Genomic DNA, 27,328 nt, shown 5'->3' with positions numbered 1-27,328 from the left:
GGCCAGTTAACCAATGTTTATACACCTATATTCCTTTTTGTCATGGAGGACGCTGGTTATACTTCTAGTCTGAAGGTGCTCCTGGTCACCTTGGTGGCTCCTGTCCTGTTCCACTGTCAGATACGTCTATTTGGTGTTCAGGATATTTGGACTGTTGTAACATCCGTCTCCTGACTATTGCTATTTCTGCATTGGTTTTTCATCTGAAGTATTGCATGCTTGTTTTTAAATATCTATACTATATATATAGTACTAAACATTATCCCTGTCTCCCAACTAGGGAGTCAGGGTTGTCCCAGGATCCTGACATGGGCTCACTCTTATCAGGGCAAGCGCTCCGCTTTTAGTTAGGTATTAGTAGGTTAGGGTCAGATTTCCTATTCCCTCACTTTTTGGTTACATTATTAATATTTTGTGTTCTCCGTATTAATATATTATATGTATAACTTTCCTTTTTGGACAACAAATTAAGTCCGATCCTGACAAGGTGTTTTGCGTCCAGCTTGGACGTGGCATTAGCAAATTAGAAAGAGACGAATGCAAATCAAATACGAAACAAGATACTTTTTGGAGGGTTTATTGCATAGTTGCCCAAAAAAGAAGCAGAGCTGGATATTTAAATAAAATGGTATAATAAAAGAATAACAATGAGTATTTGCAATTTGTTTTATCCATGCGGCCCTTGGCTTCATAGGCAGCAAACGTTCATATGCAGACAAAAAACAAACCACTCACTTGAGCATAAAGTACATAAGAATGCGCAGATTACAGAACAATTCTGCTTAACTGTAGTGTCTAAAACTTACATGTTACAGAATAAAACAATTATTTCATGCAATTAAACCTCAACAAAATACTGCACTGATGAAGTGCCGGTCAGCATAGGGCTACACAATAGTGACAATAGTGTTTGTAACGTGCAACTTCACATTCAATCACTTAAAGCTTAACTCCACAAGGAAAACCACTTTTTTGTATTCCAATAATCATAAAATATATTGCCCCCTGCTGCTATGCATTTACTCTTCAATTGCCCTGTCTGTATGTTCTGAGGCCCCCTTCATCCCTAGCTGTCAAGAACCTCCTGTATCGGTGACCACACTGTCTATATATACATGCAACAGACACATTGGTCCTCATAAAATCTGTTTTACGTAAGTAAGTAAGTTTTAGTGTTGCCTATCAAGATTACATCTTGATTTTCATACTCAACTTGGAAAATCGGATTTTTCATTATAGACAACACTGAGGCTCTTTTGATGCAGGAGGTCCAATATCTGCAGTCACCAATAAAAGTTGAAGTATTTTTTTATATATACGACTAGGCGTGGTCTAGTAGAAGATAGCCAGATCATCATTCAGGTAAGTAAAACTTTGGGGCCATTAGAGCTCCATACCTCTGGCTAAACACTGAATTTTCAGTCTTTGAGGGGGGGTAAAGGTGGTCATACACACTAGTGTAAAACAGACAATTTCAAACAAAACTATTGTTCGGCAGGTGAAATTTAATAACAGATGAACCTTTCAACTGACCGAAGACCAACACTGTCTGGAAACCATCTTGCTGAGAAAGAATGTTTGCAGTGAAAGATCATTTGTCCTTTGCCTCCTGTCATTGAACGTATATGGCCATCTTGATTAACTGTAATGGCCAATATGTGCTAAAATGTGTATGGCTCAGTTGGCGTAACAATAAAACTAACAGCTATTCCCTTGGTGCATATATAAGGATGGCGGGGAAAGATAGTCTTAAGACAACCTACTTCTATCTAATGTGTATGGCCACCTCTAGACTTTGATACCAAAATGCAATGTGTTTAGATCTACTATAACCTACAGCAACCACATCAAGACTAACATTATTATCTACCTTGGATGAATTCTAAGACCTGAACAGTTTTCAGTTACATTAAAGTTGTACTTAGCCCGGAGCAGACTGTTAAGGACCCATTTACAAGTGTGTGAGCCCTTAGCTCACCAAAAGCTGATCAGCCAAATGTTTCACGGCTGTCTGACTTGGCCCCCTAACATCTCCCTTCTAGTGGTTTAGTGCCATAGTCCCTGGTGTCCAGTGGTTTGTTGCCCAGTCCTACCTTGTAATCAAGTGATCATATGAATGTGTTAATACTCGCTATGATTTAATGCAATGATGTGAAAGATTAGCAGAAAAATGTGATAGCCACGCTGTTCTCTGTGATCAGCGGAAGCCACTTCCTACTTTGTTTGGCAATTGTCCACATGGACAGGAGAGACAAGGCTACATCTGGGAGGTGAGCTTATGGTCAGAACTGGTCAGTTCTCCTTCAATGAAATCCTTCAACAGAGGCTGGACATATATCTGTCAGGGATGATTTAGTGAATCCTGCATTGAGCATGGGGTTGGACTCGATGACCATGGAGGTCCCTTCCAACTCTACCAGTCTTTGAGTCTACGAAGTATGACCATGGGTCAAACAAAAGGAGTTCAAAGAAGAAACATATTTGTATTCAATTTGAATAGCTAGTATGATTTACCTGCCTACTGCAACAACCCATATGCAAGACATTCAATACTTTTGGCTTAGGTTGGAAAAACAATTGCCACTGACACTGCCTTGGTAAAGATAATATATTTCATTTTGTGCCTTATATAATGCATATCAGAGGCACTGACGCTCCCAACGTAAACTTTAGGGCATAGCCAAATGTAGTGGATGCTGGTTGGCCGATACGTGTCTGAAAAATGCACTGTGATGTGGTTTAACCGCAACTACGCCCAGTTTGGCGTAAATCTTTATCTTGAACATCATGCAGCGATTAACAATCTATTTGCAAACCGTGCTGAATTTCTGTAAGACCATGTCAGCACAGTTTTCAGCTGTGCCCAAAAACTAATTTTGTTTGTTGCCCTTTCCTTCTCACCAAGTAATGTAATGTAACTCTTACAGTTCTCAATAAATTGGGTCATACACTGCCCCAAAAATGTCTCCTAACACTAGCATAATGGTAATACTAGTGCAACCACTAAGCAGGAACACCCAGCATTCAGGAAGTTGAAATAAGCTTGTGCAGGGCCCCTACTCTCAGTTTATACTTCTGAGTCCAAGTGCAACTTTGTGCATGGGAAGGGTCTAGGTTTGAACTACTTTTGTCTTGGTTCTGCGATTTATATGCTGGGTGACTGCCATAGCAATCTGCTGCCTTCTTCTGCCAAACTGAGCATCCTTATAAGTTGAAAAAAGCAGCTTATTGCCATGGAAGCTGCTTGGCACAATTACAATTAAAAGAGTTGTGTTTAGGTCGGCTGCCGCAACAATCAGCCGCTTTCTTGATTATACAGTTCAGTGGCTGAATCACTGTTTGGCCAAGCGTGGAACAAAACTAATGGCTATGCCCTTGGTGCATATATAAGAGTGGCGGGGGAAGATACTCAAGACAATCTCCTTGTGACTTCCCATGGAAGAACTGGAGTGTTAAAGGGACTTTCTGGGCAGATACTATTGATGACCTATCCACGGGATAGGTCATCAATAGTTGATTGCCTGGAATACACCGCTCAAGATCCTTGGGGACCAGCTGATCATCCAGCCAGCTATTAGTGCAGCAGGCATCATCATCAGGGTTAGACGAAAAGTCTCAAAGGTGGTTTTGCTTCCATTGATTTTAAAGGGAATGAAGCTGCCTCCGAGACTTCCTTTTCTGACCCCAATGACGACGTCTGGCCCTGCTGCACAGACAGTGGGTGACTGATCAGTTGAGATCCCGAGCAAAGGATCATCTGCGATCAACTATTGATGACCTAACTTGAAAATAGGTCATCAATGGTATTTGCCTGAACAACACCTTTAATTAGTAGCTCAATATGGTTGACTATAGACAGACTGAGGCAAAAGATAAACATATAGCTCCCATGTTCCTGAAGTACTGTATGCCATTTTCAAAAAAGGTCTTCTCTATTGAAAAGAAAAAAGTGTGGGTGGGTTTTAATCCACAACCACCCCCATATTTGTTCAGCTGCTTGACACCATTAATAACACTGTAGGATATATAACTGTTCTTAAGGCCTTATAAACATGGCTGTAGTATGAAAATGAGAATGGTAAAATCAGACCTATTTCCAATGTCCACACAAAGAATGTTTTATTGGTGACTGGTGCATTTTACATGATACTTATTGCAATGTCTGTCAAACACTGTAAGGTCTGGCGCGTGTCAAAATAATCCAATATGTATAGTAACATTGTGTTTGAGCGCACTGGAGCTAGAAATGTCATATTTTCATATTATTTTCACTTCTTTAATGCAATATGGCATCTACTTGGTTGCTGTTTGATTTGTATGTTGTTCTGTTTGTTGTCAGGGTAGAGTTGTCCCTGTTGGTGTACGGCAGGAAACATATCAAACTGCATTTAAACCTAAGCCAAGCATACTGTAAATGATCTCAGACTTATTTTCAGACCTCTCATATTGCATGACTATAAATGCTTCAGCTCCCTTGTAATTCAGTGATAGCCACATCAGAAAATTTCCTTAATATGTCAACCTACAAAAAACTGTACTGCTCGAAATCCATGCAACATGCTGTAAAACACTAACTCCTTATTAAAAATAACATAATAAAGTTAGAAAAAATGTATCAAATGTTTCATTACAAAATGTTTATTTCATAAATGAGTGTTGCGATCTAAACGGTCAGGATTTTATTTCACAAGTCACAATGACATTCCTTTCTCTAGTCTATGGCTACTATCCACAATCCATAAGCAACCTACCTAATATCAATACTCATTTTATCTCTAACTCAAGTCTACAGTCTACCTTTGATATCATAAGTTATTCACCTTCAAATCACCACCAGCATTGATTAAAACACAACTTTGGCTCTAACTCATGCAATGCATTGACACCTGTCATTACTATGACACTTCCTCATGTGGAAATTAAAATGTACCCATTGGCTCTTGACTTAAGAATGCCTTTTTCCGAACTACTAACATTTTGCAATGGAGGTATCTTCATACTCTTGAGCCATGAACTTTACATTTCTGGACTCATAAAACAGACATTCACTTGGATGAACCAATGTAGCCTATAAACTCATTTTGTGAAGTCGCAAAGGCATATGCTTCCTCTTTTCACTACTTCTTAGTCAACTGACTGTATTCAAAGAGAAACTCTGGGCAAAACTTATATGTTGTGTTATACCTAGTGCAGGGCCTGATGGGGCATCCAAGATACAAGGTCTCTCTTTTTGATGTCACGCTATTATGTTTGTGCAAGGCATAAGTATAACGCCCTTCATGCTGAAATATGGGAATGGAAACACCATTGTTAAGCAACTTTGGTTAGGGCAATCATCCCGATATCAGTGGCAACGCATCAGGAACCTAATCTGTTCCTAGATGGAGGATAAAGAAGATGTTTAATGCACTGAGCCCATTGAGGGTCTTCCAACAGTCAACTCAAGGACCTTCTGTAGTAACAAGAAGTGGTCAAGTGGAACAGGGCTGACATTGGGATGTGACCCCAGCTCCACTGCCTGATTGTGGTTGTAACGCCATAACCTATGCACCGCCTTTCAGGTCCTGCACTGGGTTTGACAAAGCGTATTAGTGTTGCGTAGAGTGTTCTTTTAATGACTTTCTTTTTGGGTATACTTAGTTTACTTCATTATGACTTTAAAATGCTAAGCCTCTCCAAAGTTGGTTAAAATGCACCGTTGCACAAGATTATGAATCTGGTAAAGTAGATTATTTCATGCAAATCTACAGTACTAGAAAGTGTTAATATTAGATATATTTATATCTTTCTCCACCCTCGTTAAAAACCCCATCTGTAGGCCTCTTGTCTCCAGTAACTGCACTTTCAAAATGTGGATCATTCTTCATCTGCCCAAAATAAAAAAAAACAGGTCTGTAAATGAGCATGCATACTGCAAGACCTTTAGGAGGGAGTCATCCCATATACCCGCTGTAAGTGCAAAGAGTATCTCTTGTGGAAACAAGAGACTTTGATCAATAATGCCTTTAGAATGGGTTTAGTTAAAAAGTTACAAATAAAGTTTAGTCTTTTGATATAAATATTATAATGATTCAAGAAGTATTATGGACTTTTAGGACGTCATCTGCATTTGTGACTATTACTGCATAACTGGTACTTCCAATGCTTAATCAGTCCCACATTTCCAACGTAATATACGATATATTGCAAATAGTCCCTGCTCTCCAGCTGTAGCTAATGAATAAGAGTTCATCGTTGGAAGGTCAGGATAGAAAAATAATATATTTTTTATCATAACATTATAAGTAACAAGAATGCATAAAGTGGGTTCCAGTATATATCATATAGAAGCTAAATGAATTTCTTAATTACCCTCCAATTTTGTGATATTTTTCAGTAACCCACTTCAGACAATACCTAATTTTGTACTTAGAAAGCTCCCTTTGATAGTCTCAGAGATACTGTCACATTGTATTATAAAAAAAGCCTGAATTTATCAGTTACAATTAGTTAAAAAACATAGTGCTTAATACAATAAACAATAAAATCTAATATGCATTAAAATACCATAAAAAAAAAGATTGTAGTCACATTGTTAAAAAAAAAAAGGAAAAAAAATAGTAATAATGGTGGTAGTTAGTACCAAACTGGTCAACATTGTAGTGTCTCACGATTATAGAACATAATGCTACTTGGAAGATTTTTTTTTCCCCATCTAAAAGCTATACAGTAATATACTGAAGAACAACTCTAAACATAATGTTTGTGCTTCTGCAAAAAAAAAAAAAAATCACACAAAAAGAGAACATCCTAGGTAGCTTGGCATAAAAAATCTACTTGTTATTCTATTTCCAGCACATTTGTAATATTACAATGATTTGTAAAGCTTATATTAAAACGGTTATATGCATTAGGTTCTACAGTTATAAATAAAGTATACTGCCCATGTTGTGCATGGTTATCTCTTTGTAACTCCTAACCTAGTCTTCCAATAAAGTAAAACCATGTTCAGGTCCGACTTCAAAAGTTTAAAGATGGCCTCATGTAGACATGCCACCGCTTGTTGTAGATAACATCACAGCCTTTGCATAGTGGTGATACAATAAGGAAAAATTCTATACATAAACAAGTATATGACAATAATCTGTTGAAGTACAGCTGGAGGCAGTTTGGCAGCACAACTTTTTATAAGGCTCATCATACATTTCCACAAGAGAAAAACACAATAAAGCTAGGTTATTGGAAAAGGAAAAAAGAAACAGGAACGGGTCAGCCTGAGCACCAGCGTCTACAGCCAGGTGAGGTAGGTGTCATTTTTGTTCAGCACACATTCCACATCATTCAGACTTGGAATCAAATCTTCAGACTCAAGTGTTCCTAGGTCGACATTCGTCCCCGGAAGAGCATCAAGAAAGTCTGGAAAACGGGTCTGTGGATTTAGGTTCAGATTTGGTTGTCCAAGAATTTCTCCTGTAGATAGAAAATTGCATTGAATTACAAAAAGGACTCTGGCCAACTTCTTACATAGAAAATGTTCCCCTTATGAGCTGACCTTTATGTGTAAATCTCTTCAACTGATGGCCTTCCTGATGAAGACAATGGTGTTGTCAGCCACTGATCAACAGAGCAGTACTGTTCATTTTACCTTCACTCTCATATAGATGTAGCAAACTTTTACACTTGACATAACAAAAGTATTTGAAAAAGTCAAGTTAAAGTCGGATACAAATATGTATTTAATGCATTAAGGAGTGACTCATGATTTTTTTTATTTCGTGTTATAGCTATCCCCCAGTATATAAGTGAGCTAGTATTATTTTGGTTAGTTATTAGAGATGAGCAAGTATACTCGCTAAAGGCAATTGCTCAAGCGAGCATTGCCTTTAGCGAGTACCTGCATGCTCGAGACAGAAGGTTCGGGTGCCGGCGGCGGGCAGGGAGCTGTGGGGGAGAGCAGGGCGGAAGGGAGGGGAGATCTCTCTCTCTCCCTCTCTCCCCCCTGATCCCTCCTGCTGACTGCCGCTACTCACTGCTCCTCCGCGCCGGCACCCGAACCTTCTGTCTCGAGCGGGCAGGTACTCGCTAAGGGCAATGCTCGCTCGAGCAATTGCCTTTAGCGAGTATACTCGCTCAACTCTATTAGTTATTCCTTTCTACCTGAAACTCCTGGCCTCTTTATCCTCAGATGATCATGTGATCTTAATTCTGACCAGTTCAAATTTTCTTGGGTTTATGTGTTCTTAAACTAGTCAGTCTATTAGCCTATGTGATGCTATTGATTGGATTGTATGCTTGGATTGTACCACAGAAATTGCCTAGAGGGGGACAAAGACACTCTTATACTATGACAGTTACTGATGATGATCACACAGCTCTTGTCACACAGTTATAACAGAGGACATCTCAGCTTATCCTCCATACTGTATATTTATGGTATGTAGTTTATATAGGTGACTATAGAATACAGATGGTCATGGCAGTGTTGCAGACATGGTATAGGCCTGTAGCTTTTTTATTTTTTGAATCAAATCATTTTTGTTGAAGTTATGCCTTTGAATACAATTACTCCTTAATTTCTACACGTTTATATATACATAAGCATAATATACATAGAACACAACATTACCCCATCCAAACAATACAATTAATCATTACTATATTTAAGCAAATCATAATCTCCCCATCCCCAAAAACAAAAGAAAATATTTAGACACATACAAAAAGGGCAAAAAAGAACCTAACTCTTCACCACCTTCTCTCCTGTCTTCTTCATCCCTCCCAATCCCATCAACTTTTCTACAATAAGTCAATGCAACCAGTACTCACTAAGATTCCCAAAATTTCCTTAAACTTAGTCAAACACCCTCTCTTTTGATATATGCCAGTTCCAAAACATATAAACTCTCTTATCTTTCTGACAAAATCCCCTAATGTCGGGTGGACAGGCTGCATCCAACCAGCAGTAATCAAGTACCGCGCCCGATACAATTTTCTCAGTGAATTCCCAAAAGAGTATGCCCATCAACAATACCCAGTATAGAAATTCTGGGATTAATACCAATATAGACAAGATATATATATATTTTAATTATCTCTAGTGCCTCATTCCAAAATGCATACAATTTTACACAATCCCAGACCCTATGCATTAAATCTGCACCATCAAAACAGCATTTTGCACAGTCTGAGTTTATTCTAATACCCATGTTAAACAACTTTAATGGAGTACGATATACTCTATGCACTAAATACAATTGTGATACTAGTTGATTTTCAGATAGAAATAATGGAATTATACGCAGCACTGCGGCTCATTTATCTTCACTACTATGATCTAAATATTTTTCTCATTTTTTTTTTTACTTTGTTGGGAATTGTTGTAAATAGTGAGAAAGCATCGGTCTATATAGATAGGATATTTCACCCTTTGTAGCTCCAGAACACCCAAGAAAATTCACCAAAGGGTGTTGAACCGTAAGCACAGACACTGACTAGGCCTGAGTAGCAAACGCATGTCGTAACCGAAGGCACTGGGAAAAAAACAGCTATATAAGGGACTCCCAGAATGTACCTGTTCCAAAAAGATAACCCGTCTCTTCTCTGATAATGAAAATCCCTCCAATCCAAAAAACTCTGGCAACTTAGGGTTCCTCCAGAGACCGTGTATATAGTAAATCCATTTAGTTGCAAAATCTGCTTAAATTTATTCCATAATTTAATTATTAACATAATATTCAGATATAATCCCTTTTTTCCTTCTTTCATCCCTCTCTCACATACCATTATAGGCTACAATCTAAAAACTAGATAGAAACTAATCTACCATTCAACCACAACCCATTTCTTTCTCCCCACCCCTTCAACTGTTGCAATTGAGATGCCAAAAATATATCCAAACACTTGGAATTACCAACCCTGCCGACCATTTTTCCCTTTGAAAAGTTTCCAACTTTATTATGGAATGAGAATTCAGCTAGAATTAAGTCCTAAATATTATATGGAGTCTAAAAAAATATTGTGATGGAATCCAAACTGGAGAGTTTTGAAGCAGCTTGGTAGCTGATCATGTAATGCTGTGCTGATGCATCATGGGACTGATGTGAAAGTGAAAGTAGCATCAAGATAGTGAAAGTAGCATCAAGATAGTGCCTGATAAGCACCAGAAAGAGGGCTGTACTACATGGAAGTGACTGTAATACACAGAGGAGACATCCAAAGGGTGAAAAGCAATCAGGTGAGGGATGCAGGGATGAAAAAATGTGTTTTTGCTGGAGGGACCGTTTAAGTGTCAAGTTAATGTTTGCTATATCTGTACTTACATTGCTGTTCTTTGATAAACAATGGATTTGCTGGTCCTATCATTTTACTGATCAACGGGGGGTTCCAAATGGCAGTCTCTTCCAGAACATACATACATTGATGGTCTATTCTACAAAGAGGCCATCAACTTAAACCCCTTTAAGTGGGCAAATAGATCCCAAAATGCACAATTGTGTTTGCAGTTAAAAGGATAAGTAGGAAGAGGCACACAAGCAGAACAGGCATATGCAACAGGTGCAAAGACAAGCAGAAGAAATCTAGTTCAACCCCATGAACACTTGCCAGTCGCACCTCCACTGCAGCTAGTTCCTTCGAAAAACGGGAACTAGACAAGGCGTAAATAGCCTCATGCATTTCAGAACTCAATGTAGGTGTGGTTACTTATAATTGTGCAGTGTAAGGTCATCTTGATTATAATTATTTGGTCGTATGAAGAAAGCTCCAACCAAAGAAAGTGGCAGCGAAAATGAGAGACCTGGGAGCCATTTGTCACTGACAGCGCTCCATTGTTACGCCTGTTGCTAAGCAGAACACTATTGTGACGCTCCGGCCATGAGTGAGGATCGGGACTAGGGTGACACCCTGACATACGTGATCCTCAATGTTGGCGCTTGCCCTCTGTCTTTTTGGTGGCAACGCCAGCGGGGACACTACTCTCCTGGTTACTGGACTGATTTGTTGGCTGAGAGACAGCCAATTAGCTGTAGTCTGTGTAGATTTATTCCAGCTCCTCCTCACAGAGCACACCGGTTATACTTTTGTCTGGAAGTTAAGTCTGCTGTTTATTTATTTTATTATATGGGGTGTGTAACATTTTGTTCCCTGTACTCTGGTGGTTCGCTTTTATTATCTGTCATCTTTCTTTGCGACTGTTTCCTATTACCATGTAGGAAAAGTCAGGCTCAACCTTGGTTCCTGTTGTTGGGTCGCCCTCATCAGGGCATGTGCTCCGCTTATAGGTTGGGTTTTCCCGTATTAGAGGGTTCAGGGTCAGTTCCCCCATATCCCCATTTTATGTATCCTTATACATTTTGTATTATCCACCTTATACTTAGTGTATATATATTCTTCCTTTTAGGACGTAACCAATATGTCCAAGTGGAGGTAACAAACATTATACGTTTTCTGATGCCTTGCAAGAGTTAAGAGTTGGAAAAGCTGCTATTTTAGTACAATACAGTGGTAAATTTAAGACAGCAGGCAGGTGCATAGTTATAGGTGATGCAGATTTAGCAGTCGTACCTGTAATCTGGTGCCTGAGGAGGCGCCAGAAACCCCTCTGCCAAATGAGAAGACACCAATATTATAAGTGACAAATGGTAGATTGGGGGCCCTGTTATAGATTTTATATTAGACACTAGAAGCTTCAAGTTACGTCTCTGGCAGCAGAAATTATTCTCTCTACTGCTGGGCCTGTCAGGTATTGTAGTTATTGTCTTAGTTTCCGCACATGAGTATAGATCCTGAATACAGTGTCCAACGACTCTCTCAGGATAGGTCATCAATAGTTGATTGGTGGGTGCCTGCCCTGTCTCGCTGTCAGTGCAGACAGCGCTGTCCGTTCTACAGTAGACCAGTTTTGGACTGCAGGCACAACTTACATTAAATTCAATGGGAGATGTGCCTGCTGGACCAAATCCTCTGCAATTTCAACACTGCTGACTACTTCCAGCTCTGTCTGTGGTGACAGCGAGCCCAGCGATGAGCTGATTGGCAGGGATCCCAAGTGGTGGACCCCACTGATTAATTTTATTGATGACTTCTCCTAAGTAAAGCCCATCAACAGTAAAAGTCCCTGAAGAACCCCTTTAACAGTAGTCTATGGAACTAGGCATACATGTATTGCCATTTGGTACTAGGCCATAGCCTTCTTTTTGGAGTGTCACAATGTGAACAATGTTAGGAAAGCCTAAGACTTCAATATATTTTAAAAGTAACCACGCGAGATCTGCCTCTAGGGATTGAAAGTAAAATGATACGCTCATCAGGTATTGCCTAAATATGACTGCAGCTAGTAGATTTCAGATATTAATTTAGATTGTAAGCTCTTATGGGCAGGGACTGCTCTTCTAATTAGTTTTGATTATTTGTCATTTTACTTGTTTGTTGCTTTCCCACTTGTAAAGTGTTGCAGATGATGTTGGCGCAATACATAGACTTTTATTATTAACTATGTGGGTCTTCAAGTCTGAAGAGTGTTGGTCGCTAGCTAATCACCAGTTTAGTCTAGTGTCTGTCTTCAGATTTCCTCATGAATATTTCATACGCTTGTTTGTGTGAGTGCTTAGCGGGGAGATGCCTTGGCGTATAGAGGAAGGGCTGGTAATATGTATTGATGGAGGGTCACCGGCACTTCTACACTTAGTAACCAAAGTAGAAAGTGATCATCAGTCCTCAGTTTGATATAAAGATAACAGCATATGAATATATTAGTTTTTTAAATATTAAAAAGATTTGTAGAGGATTAGAAAAACAAGACTGTTTTCTTCTAAAATAGCGCCACACCTACCTACAGGTTCTATCAGTAACTGCGGCTCAGCTCAAGTGAATGTGATTGATTGGCAATACAACACAGAAGCTGTTGACAGGTATGTGCTGTTTCTGCAAGAAAGCAGCCATGTTTGTTCTAATCTTGTACAACTCTTAAAGGCCATATACACTTTTGCACTCTTTTCTTTTAATCAATGGTTTTTTGGAAATAAAAACTTTTTTTAATTGGCTTTCATTAAAAATTTCTAATTGGATTTCTACTCTTGTATTGTTTTCCAAGGCACTGTTACTATTACAAAGGGCTGCAATTCACTTGGAGTGAATTTTCTTTTCTTATCAGCATTGATGGGGAATGGAACCAGCAGCTACTCAAAGTGAGGATGAGATAGAGGTAGCTGTGTAGAACTGATTGGACATGGTTATGCTACACAGCCTCTGAAAAAGAAGAGGAGAGGGGGATCTGAGCTTATGCATATTCATGAGAGAGACCAGCTGATCAGTGTTGGAAACGCCGAGACAGAAACCTGAATGTAGGACAGCCAGCAAACCAAGTATGAGGCTTTCTGAATGTATGAGTAGGAAAATTCAATGCAAAAACAATAGATAAGGCCATCATTTTTTTTCTGCAGGGACTTAGTAATATATATGTATTGATTTTTCATGCACAAAGGTTTCCATAGCCTCGAAGTTTTCCTCGCAGTTCTTGTGTGACATTTATGAGTTGCGTAATTGATCACATAGATAATATACTGAAATAACCAATAAAGTACATAATTCAAATCAAATAACTAAAATAAGTAATCTGAGAGAAGTGTCTACCTGTATCCATTTCATCCATATTACTAAGGAAATCGTCAGGTGTTGTCGGTATGCTATAGCATCCCAGGCCAAGCCCGCTGTCTGTGCTTTGTTCTCTGGAGTGGTATGGCCCACTATGGAGGTGAGCAGATTGAATGCAGATTAGCAAATATACTACATGTAGGTCAACTATATTCTACAACTTAACTAAGTCTATTATGTCACATAGTCAACTTACCTGCTGAGAAAAGGGTCTGAACCATTGTTTGTTATGGATCTTATGTCCTGGGCCATAGTTGGGGGGCTAACTGTGTTCTGAACAGGGGCGATATTTTCAGACTCCATTGGAAGTTGTCGGCATAAAGCAGCTTCCTGGATTACAAAAAAAAAGGTATAAAATTAGGACACGTGTGCTTCAGATATAGACTTCGCAAGTCAAAAAATTAACATAGATGATGAAATAATTATGTGTTTAGATGAAACTTTATTCAGCCTGTTGAGTAATTTGCATCTTTTATTTGGGTTGCCAATTTCTGCTAAAGTTAGTAAGCCTCGTACAGGTGACTGGATTGCTTTGAGCCACGTTATTTTAGTCAGCAGTTGTCTTTTAGACTAAATCTGAATCCATTAATTACACTATACACAAGTAAAGTGCCATAATTAGTTTTCACTCGTCCCAATAACCTGGAGCCAATGGGTGGGTAAAGCACAGTGGAGGTTTATCATCATCTCTTACGCTTTGAGAGATACATGACTCATAGAGAGGAAGTCATGGATTGAAGCACGAGAGTTGAAATGCACATGTCCTGACCACACGTTGCCTGAATCACCTTCATTATGCTCTATTCATTAATGTCATTATTCCACCTAGTTTTCTGGGCAGTACAATCAGGTTTAATCTCTTGTTTATATACTTTAATGACGTATTTTCCCCCGATCAAGTATCACTCCAGTGAAATATACCTTTTACTTAAAAGAAAGTCCATGTATTAAAAGGAACCTGTCATCACCATTAAACCCCATAAACTATAATGTGGGGCTCAAAAGTGAGGGAACGAGAATTCCGGGGAGCTGTCTTTCATGTTCATCGGGAGCCTTGTTCTAGCTCGGTGTTCCCGCGAGGTTGACATGAGGACACAGTATGACTGTTTTCAGCCGGGAGTGTGCACGCTCTACCATTCATCATTATGGGGGAGCGAGTGCACAGAGCAAGCCGTGTCCACGTGTTAACCTCACAGGGACATAGCAGTGGAATGGAGAGCTCAAGAGTATGAAACACAGCTACTGGGACTCCCTGTTCTCTCAACCTTGTGCCCCATAACATAGTTTATGGGGCTCAGAGGTGATGAGAGGTTCCCTTTGAATATGATGTATGGTGTGATATCACTACTTCAAATAACAGGTCACATAAAATGCTCATGATTATTGCATGAATTTTCATAAGTTGGACCTAGGGAATAAAAGAGGTGGGTTGTGGACTGTTCATCTGTAAAGGTGGTTTTAAAAACATGGATCTTTATATGGATATACTCAATGTATCTCAATTACCAGCACCTATGTGGATAGGTACCGCATAAATAAACTTGCTGCCCCCCAAAGGTCAGCTATGAAGGACTGAATATTAAAAACTATTGTATGAACTATATCCAAATTAAGATAAAGTAGATGTTAAAGGGGGTATTCTGGGCTTTTAGTATTAATGATCAATCCTTAGGATAGGTCATCAATTGATTGGGGTTGACAAACAGGCAATCCTCTGGACCGCTGCCAGTACAGCAGGGCCACACATCAACATCAGTGGTCAGGGGCGGAAGTGTAATAGACAGTTTCACTCCCATGGAAATCAATTGGACTAATGCCTCCTATTAAACTTCCAGTTCCCCATTGTAGTCAGAGCCAGAAATGTAATAGTAGGCAGTGCTCCCATTGATTTCAATGGGAGTGAAACCTTCTATTACACTTCCAGCCCTGGCCTCCCATGACTGCTGCACTGACAGCGGGCCAGAGTGTCAACTGATCAGCAGGGATCCCAAGTGGTGAACCGCTGCCAATCAACTTATTGATGACCTTCATAAACACCAATACTGTGATATGTATAAAATCTGTGGTCTCCAGAAGCATACAGACGTTTTACAAGAAGCCAAGAAACTGACTAAGGAGCAAAACTATGTGTAGAAAGTAAAGGGGATTCCAGGACTGAAAACATTGATGGCCTATCCTTGGACCCTGGAGCCCTATCAATCATTAGAACACACCTAAGGGCCCTATTCTTAGGCCAATCTAGGCATTTAAAAGAGCAGCAAACACAATGATTGGTGTTCGTCTACCTATCTTTTACACAGGACAGTTCTGAGGGACAGAGGATCATTTATACGATCGTTGATCCTGCATAGAGAATCATCGCTGTCGGCAGCACATCACCCGCTCACACAGGGAGAGGTGCAGCCAATAATGAAGATTTTTTTGGCTGCACAAAAGTTGTGATTAGAAAACGAACAAGTATTTGTTTATTTGCCAACTGACTGGGTGCACCTTCACACAGGCCAAGAGTTAGACAAACAAGTCTTGACATGAATATTCTTGCCCAATTGTCAGCCTGCGCTAAAGGGCCTTAAGTTGCGATATTAGTCACAGCTACATGTATGGACAACATTCTGGGTTACTAGGTCACTAGAACAGCGCAGCCACTTCACGCAGCTGATCTGAACCTACCAAACATCCATCAGAAGAAAGACCATCAATATTTCAGCCCTGAAAAACCTCTTTTATATAATTTTGTTCTTTTGTGTTATTGTAATCAGTAAAATGCAAGCTGTTTACCAAATATCTAGCCAACCTCATGACTTTCTGTTCAACTACATAGAAGGGTAGGGTTGGAAGGGACCTCCAGGGTCATTGGGTCCGACCACCTGCTCAATGCTGGATTCTACATCTTTAGAGGAGGTCAAACATACCATATAAAATACAAGTAGAAGAAATTAGTTGATATATTCTATTATTGCTCACAAGCAGAAAACGGCAACATTGTCATGGTTTTTTAGAATTATAATTATAGAGAACCTTTCGAACAAGTTCACTTTTAAAGTGGCCATTAGACTGAAGTCAACTGAACCTACAGATTTTTGATGGACCATCTAATGCGTATGAGGTGTTCAGCCGTTGCTCGTTAGGCAAATGTTGGGGGGAAAGTATCGGGCATGTTAAATATAAAATAGTCAATTATTTTGTTCTCAAAGGAGATAAGTTGCTACCAGAGGTGCCTGTCAACTGCTTGTTCCTGTATTGAGAACACATGTACACTTATGTGAACAGAGCATGCATGTGTATTGGAGGACAGGAAAAATAGCTGTTGGAGGCTTAAGCTATTGAAGGTCCAAGGACACTGGCCGTAATCTCTAAACATCAGTCGACACAAAGAAAAGCTAGTATTTACAATTCATCCTAATCAAGTGATGACTATCTGTAGGTGGAAGTTCTTCTGGAGAATTCTGTAAAGTCTAATGCAAACAGCTACATGACTGGAGGGGATTTTTTTGTGTATCTGACCTTCCATAATGGTATGTACAATTACTCAAGACAGCCAGAAGCTCTTCATGGCTATCAATATCTAACAATGGCTTATACTAATCTCTGCAACTAAAGGCCTTTTTATTATGTTGATGATTGGCGGAACAGACATATTTGTAGGAATGTTCATTCCCGATCACTGCCCCATTCAAATATGCCAAGTTTTTGTTAGCTGATCGCACGTTTCATGCAGGTATTCAACTGATCACTTGTTGGGCAGCACATCTCTCTGTGTAAACAGACGTGCTGCCGACAATTATCAAACTATATGGAAACGAATAATCATATGAGGGTTTGGTCGCAAATAGTTACAATGATTGCTCCATGTAAATGGAGGTAACTTTAGAATGTCAATCAACACTCCTATCTTTTGTACTGGGAGGTGCTGGGCTCAGCACAGATAAGATAGGGTTTGTATTTCGGCTGCCTCCTATGTAAAGACCTGCTTTACGATGGAATGATTATCATTCAAAAAACTGTTCAAACTAGCGAAAGTGAACGATAATTGTTCAGTCTAAACGCGAGTCAATGACTGAACGACGAACGTTAATCGTTCACTTTTTGATCGTCGTTCATTTTATATAGGCATAAAAACCATCATTGGCTCATTCACTTATCGTTCAGTTTAAGCAGCAGTAGTTCAGTCATTCTCATTATACAGCGAATGTGAAAGACTGAATGATGCTCCTTTGAAGGAGCCAAGGATGCATCTACCTGTCTAAACAGGCCGCAGGAGAGTGAAGAGCTAGCAGTGACGTCATTCGCTCGTTCGCTTGTTCAAACGAGAATCGGCTCGTCTGCAAGGACCGTAACCTCCATGATTGTTTACTTGGTTGTAATGCAAGAAATGTACTGCCTGGTAGACATACTGCTTTGTAGGAAGATCTGAGTTTCATAATTTGCTCCGTAAAAAGAAGGAAATCCAGCAGCTTCAGTTGTAACATAATAATAATAAACTTGTTATTTGTAAAATCCCCCACTTATTCCGCAGCGCTTTCAGGTAGTTTATTACCCCACCACCACCAACACCACCACCACCAAGCTCGGTACTCATTTTACCGACCTCGGAAGGATGGAAGGCTGAGTCAAGCTTGAGCTGCCAACTGAACCATGCGGGGATTGAACTCACAACATTCAAATTCTACATTTCACTGGACATCAGTACACAAAGGGCAGCAGGATAAAAGCTCACACGTTTCAGAACATATATGGATCTTTAGTCATAGCACACTAGTCAGCTTTTATCCTACCGTCCTCTGTGTACCGATATCCAATAAAGCCCAGAATTTTATTACAGGCTGAAGCTGCTGGATTTCCTTTTCTCTACATATGCTAGTGCAGCGCTCCACGACCTCCATTGGTGAATGCTGAGCCGATGCTCTTCCTTAAGACACTGCTGACAAAGACTATGTTCGTGTCTGGAGACCCAGGAGCGAGCGCCTCAATCCTGCCTTTGCTGTGAAGCGGTACACTGCCCCCACTGCTGCTGTGATGGTCTGGTGGGCATCGCATACGTCAGTCGGTCACCCCTAGTAGTGGTACAAGGGATGATGACAGGTGAGCGATATAGGAGCTGATAGACTCCCTTTAAAATCACAATATATATCAAATTAAAGGTTCCCTACATACTGGTCAGGGCTTGCATTTCTTAAAGGTACACACAGTTTTCCTTTGAATTGACGTCAGTGAAATGACACACCATTAATCCAAATAATTAAGGTATTAAGCGGTAAATAAACTAGGAAAGCTTAAGAACTGTTCATCCACACGCCGGCTCTCTCTGATTGCTCCTATCATGGCAGCTTTAAGTCAGTAATAGCTGTGCAGGCTCAGGGTACGTCTCTCCGTGTCATTGGATTGTACTGTAATGTGTTAGATAAAAATGCAGTAGAGGCCTTAACAAGTTCTAACAAGTTTTTCTCCCCCTATTTTGGGCACTGCAGCAGCTGCTATGCCATTTTTTAATTGCGTCTTCCTTTCAGGATCTGCTTGCTCTCCTGGAACAGTAAGAGTTGCTAACGTAATAGTAAATGAGTCTTCCCTTAACATTTCCTCCATTTTTAATTCACATATACCAGTCTGGTTGGGGTATATAATAAAACTGCTGTTTCCTGATGTCCAGATTATTAACGCTTACCTTTACCCTTTGCTAGACCAACTGACTCATTGATATTAAATATGTGAAATGTTGCAGGACAAACGTGTAATATAATTTATCTTTAAATAGGCAGTGTCGCTTTAAGCAAATTCTGCATAAATCAATAGTAAAAGTGAATAGAAGAAACTTTGCAACACATCTTATTAGAGAAAAATGCCTCTTTTTTCACTTATCAGCCACTTTTCCGCTTCCATTCTCCACTGATCATTCACCCTCAAATACAGCTAAAAACTGATTAATCAGCAAACTGAAGGATCAGGTTACAAGCTACCCATAGAAGTCCATGTTGAGGTGATGGGTTATTAGGAAACAGCTGCAGAATGAGAGTCCGAGACATACACAGAAGATGCTGCTGCTGATAGCACTAGTAAGTTTATTATCTCATCTCAGGGCTGGATTCACATCTATACTACTCAGTATTAAGTCCCCTATGCTGCTGTTTATTTGAGAGATATATGAGGATATCGTATATGGAGTAACAGGATCTCTTCTTTTCTATGTGTGTAGTGTATAGAAGACAAGATAACAGCTAGTTTCCATCCATCAACTCAGGGAAAACTGACAATTAAAGATGGAGGCTGCAGATGGAGAATTCCGGGTTGCGCATCACATGGTCCGGGGCGACACAAAGTCCTGACGACTGATGTCAGGTACAAAAGTTAAAAGCAATTCTTTATTCCTTCTTCACATACAATATTTCAACCTCATAGGTCTTTATCAAGCTTAATAAAGACTATGAGGTCGAAACGCCGTATGTGAAAGAGGAATGGAGATTTGCTTTTAACTTTGGCAGCGGACGAGCTGTTGCAAGGACTTTCTATTACTGGTATGGATCTGTGAATTCCGGATCCTGGCGGCTTTGCATAGAATGTCCCACCATCTGGGGTGACGTCAGCACAGCAGCCACCGGACCATGTGATGCGCCAGGCGGTGCATGGGCTGTATCATTCTGGTCACCGAGGGAGTAACACCTTCTCTCTAGTGCCAGTGCTGATAGGCTGACTGGGTTGTCTTTTAAACCGAACACTTAGTACAAGTGTTGCCGAGTATATGTCCTGTATGCTAGCCATACATTGTGCCAGTGAATTCTATGTTATAGAGCTCAGTGGGTCTTTGCTCAGAAGTTGTGGTCCTGTGTAAAGTCCCACTTTGAACCCAAATACTGAGTGGATAAGCGTTCAGTGGTCAAAGTGGTCAGTCCATTTGAAACTGGTTCCTAGCTCCTGTCCTATAGTGGGTCACCTTTTTTGGGGAAAGATACAATGCTTGAAGGGTTGGTCCAATCAGGTCAGTCTTGGTATATTTGGTTGCCGTTGCCACTATTATTAGTTGTAGTCTGCTGAGCCTTCAAGTTTTATCCAGTTTATTTGTCAACCGGTTGGATCTTGTATTCGCCGCTAGAATTCCCTGATGTCGACTTTTATAAAAAGTATATAACTCTCACTACTGCCATAAGAAGCAAAAATATAGGCATTCTTTACAGCAGCCTACCTGAAGGTTGCGGGTTCAATCCCCGCCTGGTCCAGGTAGCTGGCTCAAGGTTGACTCAGCCTTCCATCCTTCTGAGGTCGGTAAAATTAGTACCCAGCTTGCTGGGGGGTAAAAAGATGACTGGGGAAGGCAATGGCAAACCACCCCACAAAAGCAATCTGCCAAGAAAACGTATACTGCACTTTATAGCACCCGAGATATTTTACTCTAGAAGAAATGCTTCCAGGGAAGAAGAGTTCCTTAATATGGCATCCAATGGACCATAGCGCTACATTTTTCTGACGAACTTATATACAAAATATCTTGCATGAGATCAGACATGAATGGAGGTGCAGTAGGACACCATACTCTTCTATGGGCGCAGTAGTACCGCTTTGCACAACTTGCAGCTTGCACAGAGCCGTAAGATGGTCACATGCAAGAGCCATAAGTGATCTTCAATCTGCGGCTGTTGCAAAACTACTACTCCCAGCATACCCTGCCAGCTGGAGGCGCCATAAGATGTAAACATAATTTATTTGTGTAAGGAGGAGTTCCTGAGAGTTCACATGGCAAAATGCAAATCTAAAGTTGAACTCCCTGAAACTGGTATTTTCTCCGGCTGGGTGTGTCAGCGCCTTGCACAGCAGCTGTCACGTCTGGAGTAGTTGGCCAGTAGCTGCTGTCAGGCAGGTTAAAAAGAGACCAGCGAGCCCTGCCAAAGGAATTCCACACCCTTTCACCCAAACCCTCCTGCCTCATTCCAGTTCCATAGCAACGTCTCTAAGTGCTAACTCAGCATTTTTCTGGACAGGTTACATTAAAGATAACAGAGCAGGAGTGAGGGATTAGCTCTCAGCAGGCCGTACACAATTAAACAGCACGGGGGTTGTGCGTCGGAGTTGTCCGTGATGAAGACTGACGGCTCCTACGTACACTAAAAATGGGGTCTTTGAAACACTTCTAGATAGTATCCAGCTGCAGTTATTCTCATTTTCTTAACCGAGGGTGGCATGGCTAGCAGCTGGGCATTGAGTGATGCCCCTTTTACACGGGGCGATTCTCGTTTAAATGAGCGAATTATGTCACCGCTAGTTGTTGGCGCTCATGCGGAATGTTTAGACAGGCGGATCATCGCTGCGAATCACTCACTTCTTCACATGCTATATGAAACACTGAGCGGGGGAGTGTTTTAACGAGAAGTGAGCGAGACAGCGATGATTTTTATGCAAGTGAACGAAAAGCGAACAAAAAGGGCACGATCGTTCACTTTTAGACGTAAAGGTTTTTGCGCAGTTTTATTTATTTGAACAAATTTTGAGTGACACTTGTTACGTGTAAATGGGTCTAAAGGCCGATTTCACATTTGTATTGGAACCTCTGGTTGGTTGGAGGTTTCGTCGCAGATCTGGCTCAAAACACTGGGCAGCTGAACGGAAACTGAACAGATCCCATTATAGTCAATGGGGTCCGTTCGCCACTTTCAATACTGTCCTTATATGGAACTGTTCGGCCACGGAGAATCCCCTATCATGCTCCACGAACGGGGCGGGAAAGCAGAATCCCGAGTACAGGTGTGAAAGCTGCACTTATATTACAATTAAAGTAACCCTCCGTTCCTGGGCGAACAAAGATGGCCGCATCACTTCTCTGACCACCTGATGTACACTGTATTAGTATGTATCAGTGGTCTAAGACACTATATGGTGCTTTGACTGGTCAGCACTGGTCATGGGGGCAGCACTGGTTAATCACAGCAGCGTGTAATGTCTTATACTATTGATGCATACTAATCCACTGTGTATGAGCTAGTCCGAGAAGTGATTCGGCCATCTTTGTTTGTTCAGGACCGGAGTGTCGCTTTAACAGTTAAAAGTAGCAATTACAAATGCTTGTTAATCAAGCAATCCTATCTTTCATGTGGCATACAAGATTATTGGTGTCTGTGGTCATCTTCCCCCATGGGAACAGGGAATGTGCTGCCAACAATGATGAAACTTTATGGGTAATGGCCGATTGTATGAATAATTGTTCATTCCCTAACAGAGTCTGAATTGGCCCGTGTAAAGGCTCTGTATATGAGTATCAATCTCATTGATTGGAGATTATCATCAACACTTCATCTTTTAATGTGCAAGGTTATTAAAGGAGTTGTACCAAGATTATATGTTATCCCTTTTGTGTTGTGTAACTGATGGCACAATATGGTACAAAATTAGGAGTTCAGCAGCTGAAAACACATATTCCAACCTAATAGATGATGAAAGCACAGGCTGGTCAACAAGCCATAATCTGGTGCCTGCTAAAGTCACAATTATAATATTCATTTACGTATTGAAAAGTATATGGAACACAAGCACTAATAGTATTATAATTATGGCCTGCCTCCCCACCCTATTATTACTCAAAGACTTTTTAGAATAAGCTGCCATGTATGTACATGAGGACATGTACATATCTGGCCATTATATGGCCTGTAGCCTGCATTTTTCACCACTTTTCCCCTTTGCAGGCTTTAAGTCTAAATTTCAGTTGTCTCTGAGCTGGTGTCCCTATACACAGAGAAGAGCAAAATATCTTCTTCTCTATCTCTCTGTAGCACAGCCGCATAACAAAATGCATTATGGAGGACACTATACAGCACTACTGAGCAGTGTAGATGTGATTTCAGTAGCTATAACACAGTAAATCAGTTATCCTCCTCCTTCACTTCTGTTATCTCTGTTGCTGGAGTCAGATTTCATATGACAAAAGGCAGAGGACAGCAAATTCGAAGGAAGGGAGACCTCTCATGGCCAGTCCTTTAGAGGGATTTTCAGCACATTTATTTAAGGCTGCTGCCCAGAACCTCTATTTCACGACTAGCACGTGGGTGCACATTTTGTTATTCCTCATAATATCATCTGCAAGGGGTTTTATAATTACTTAAAATTGCTTCACGACCACTCTGTCCTTCCTGATTGCTGCTGATCAGGACATGTGACTGCTGCAGCCAATCAAAGGCTGTAAAAGGTCACTACTGTGGCCAGCAATTGGCTATAGCAGTCTCAGGTCCTGGTCAGCAGCAACTATGAAAGACAGAGTGGTCGTGAGGTAATTTTAAGTTGTGGGACAACCTCTTTAAAGTAAGCCTCTGACTTTCAATACCATTCTATTTTATGGGTAGGGTGTAAAGCATTTTATATATTCAGTCTTTTAACATTTTATCTTTTGTATGAATGTTTTTTTTAACATTCATCATATGTGCTCATTTTGACATGGAAAAAATAAAGTAAAATCTGAAAAAACTGTACAACATTATCAAAACAAATTATTCCGTCTTCAGTGATAGAACTGTGATTGCAAATAGGGTGGGACTAGACTACCTAGCGGCCACCCAAGAAGATGAGGTCAATGGACCTCCTTCCAATTATACAAAACAGGGGCAAGTTTCCTTTCATTACAGTGTGAACTGTGCTGCACATCACCGGCCCTCTCCTCTGGTGGGCCAGTCCACCCCGGGTTGCATGTATGGTTCAGAATGTGTAACATCCGTAGCTGTACATGACAATCTATGCATTCACCTGTCTCATTAGTTCTTCTTGCCGCATTCTAATTCGTTCTCTTTCCATTTGGATTCTCTGAAGTCTGAGCTTCTGCTGCTGCTGTTGTTGGGTGGTGAGCGCATTCGGCAAGTTGATTAAGGCAGCTTGATGACTTTGGGAGGGGTGAGTCTGTTGGGATATGGCTGGGTTGGAAGTCAGCTGTTGCTGATGCTGATGATTCAGTACTAGAAGAGAAGGAAGACGGGTCAATCCAAGATTGCGAAATATTCACATGTGATAATATTTATGGAAACTGTAATTACAGAAACCAGTTCATAAAAATTATTTATAACCCTATGAACTGTAGAAATCGCGGGGTGTATTCAAAAGTGAGAGTAAAGGCCACAACGTGAATCACATTGAGTGTTACTAGGTAGGAGGATCAAAGATCAAAGAGGTCCAAGGAGCCAATAATCCATCTCAATAACAAAACAATTTAGATACACTTATTTAGACCCTGAATGGCCAACAATTACTAACCAAATCTGAGGAGCAGACAGGCAAAGGTTGACAGTAAGGATATACCCTCAAGGGGTGTATTATCCGCAGCAGAAAATTTGCAATAAAGCTATGGAAAATCCACGTCTTACATGCAGACTTGCTGCAAAATGTTGGTTCCCTTGGAAGATCAGAGGGAAAAAGGCAAAGCCATGAGGAGAATGTTTCATATAACTTCACAAGACGAAAAGATCATCTGGCTGGATAGACCTAAGGTTGACTATTGCCTCCAGCCTACATCTCCCCGGTATCCCCCCTCCCCTACAAACCGTGGCTGGGCCCTGTGCGACCGCATGGATCAAACATAGCTAAGGCCAGCCATACTAGTGTGATCTACCAAAGACACATACTCCCTCCCTAGATATATCAGGATCCAGCAGAGGAATATATCTTTACCCAGAGAACAGGGCAAAATCTTGATTCTACTAAGATTACCAAAATCTTCAGAGCAACATATCATTTCATCTCATAAGAGACTTAGGCTGGGTTCACACAGGGCGGATTTGCCTTGGAAATTCCGCGTGGAATTTCGCTGCGGCAAATCCGCCCGCGGCCGCTAATCTCGGGATTAGCCAGCCATGTGGACGAGATTTCTCAGAAATCTCAGAATATGCAGCATGTCTATTTATCTTTACTTTCCACCGCAGCCGCACTCTCCTCTATGGGAGCGCCGACCGCAGCGGAAAAGCGAGCGGCCGGGCCGCTTCAAAGCCACCGCGGGTTTTTCCGCGGCGGTTCTCCCGGCGGAAATCTCGCAGTTTTTGCTGCGGGGATTTGTGCCGGGAATACGCCCAGTGTGAACCCAGCCTTATCGAGAGGGAGGTACTAGAGCCCAATTCAGGCAAATTTAGCTTTTGGCCAGAGCTTCAGTATTTCTCACTAGCAGAAAAAAAACGTTTCATCTTCCAGTTAGTACATGTGTGTATTGTGTAATCAATGGGAAGTCGTTGTATAATTGTTCACTAATCATAACCTACAAACAGTTTTGTAGCTTTGATGTCATCAGATTTAATCCATTTAATGGTAAGATAATTCACTGTGCTATTCTAATATAGGTAATTAATGGAATTGTTGATGTGCAATCAATGCAGACGACCAAACACAATCACCACCGTTCCACACCGACAAAGAAGTGGCCGGGTCCGAGCACAGCTGCATGCAATCATTAACGACCATTATTACACATAACGAGATAGACTATTCCATACGTACATGTATGATGTTTCCATGTAAACAAGGCTAGCCAGTGGAAATAGGATTTGCAAATGATATTCGCAAGGCATGCACTGACAGGTAAAGCAATGCTAAACAAACATTCTATTCATTAATAAAGTTTTGGCAGGCAAAGAACAGAGGGCGCTTTGTGATATTACATGTAATGATAATAATTATGTACTCAAGCTAGAATAGAACTTAATGCATTCATTTACATAAGCTAATGGGCTAGAGTTACGTCTTGGTACAATCAACAAGGAAACACTTTGCGTGTCCCCAGGCCACCCACGCAAGATGCTTACAATCCGATCCTCCGCTAATCCCAGCCACATACTTCTCTTGCATCTGAAACCATATCTATGGGAGCGACGAGATATTTAAATTGCAGCCTAGAAAGATGGAAAAAAAATCCTAGTAAAAATAACAACACATGGAAAGTTCACAGAAAGGACTTCCTTAGTGGTGCGTTGGTTGTTACTTCTGTTAGCCTACTATGGAGAAAGCAGCTCTCTCCATCTCCTCCCACTTTCTTGACCATGTTCGATAACCGATTTTCCATATCAGGGTACCAGATAATACACTATACAAGTCATTGGTCAGAATAACCCTTTAAGGGTACATTCAAATTTAACGAAAAGGGTAAAGATATTCCTCAGTGGAAAATCCGCGTCAAAATCCGCACCATTGGTGTGGATTTTGACATGGTTTTTGATGTGGATCCACCGCAGATTTCACCCGTTTAATTGATGGAGTGAAGTCTGCTATGGATCCATGCCAAAATCGACAAGAATCATATGGATTTTGATGCAGAATTCGGTGTGGATTTTCCACTGCGGAAAATATGCACCATTTCCGCTATGTTTAAAGTACCCTAAATTTATCTAGATCCTAAAAACAAGGATATGTTTGCACCTATCTATCACTCTATTAGCTAGGATCGGATGAAAAATGAGCTTTACCCCATTGTTGCATTGACTTCAATGGATGGAGAAATATCCAGTTTTCACCAGTAAAGTTTTCTGTCTGTTTCCATGTGCGATCACCAGTGGGAATTTACACAGAAAGGTTGGTTTATTAGAGACACCTGACTTTTCACGACTTGAGCTTCCCTGTAGGGAAATTAGACAGGTGACCCCGGGGTGCAGCATAAAATCAAGTGAGCAAGTTTTCAGTGGATCAATATTCAGTGTGAATCCACATTAGAATAGGAAAATCAAGTGATCAGAGCGACTTTAAATAAGGCCTGGTT

At 40.7% G+C, this 27,328-nt stretch overlaps 1 protein-coding gene across 1 annotated transcript in view; it reads right to left on the bottom strand.

Annotated features, from left to right (window-relative positions):
• Positions 1-561: 561 nt before the first annotated feature.
• The window catches only part of WWTR1 (WW domain containing transcription regulator 1), an 88,346-nt gene continuing 61,579 nt past the window's right edge, over positions 562-27,328 (bottom strand). Inside the window, exons 3-6 of the mRNA XM_066599118.1 lie at positions 24,346-24,551; positions 13,826-13,959; positions 13,609-13,721; positions 562-7,449 (exon numbers count right to left, since the gene is read on the bottom strand). Of these exons, the coding sequence (XP_066455215.1) occupies positions 7,268-7,449; positions 13,609-13,721; positions 13,826-13,959; positions 24,346-24,551 (635 nt within the window). The 3' untranslated portion in view covers positions 562-7,267. The remainder of the gene's footprint in view (positions 7,450-13,608; positions 13,722-13,825; positions 13,960-24,345; positions 24,552-27,328) is intronic.

The sequence above is a fragment of the Eleutherodactylus coqui genome, chromosome 1 (genome assembly GCF_035609145.1).
Source record: "Eleutherodactylus coqui strain aEleCoq1 chromosome 1, aEleCoq1.hap1, whole genome shotgun sequence".
Lineage (NCBI taxonomy): Eukaryota > Metazoa > Chordata > Amphibia > Anura > Eleutherodactylidae > Eleutherodactylus > Eleutherodactylus coqui.
The sequence above is the reverse complement of the archived record's forward strand: the minus strand, read 5'-3'. Positions and strand labels throughout refer to the sequence as shown.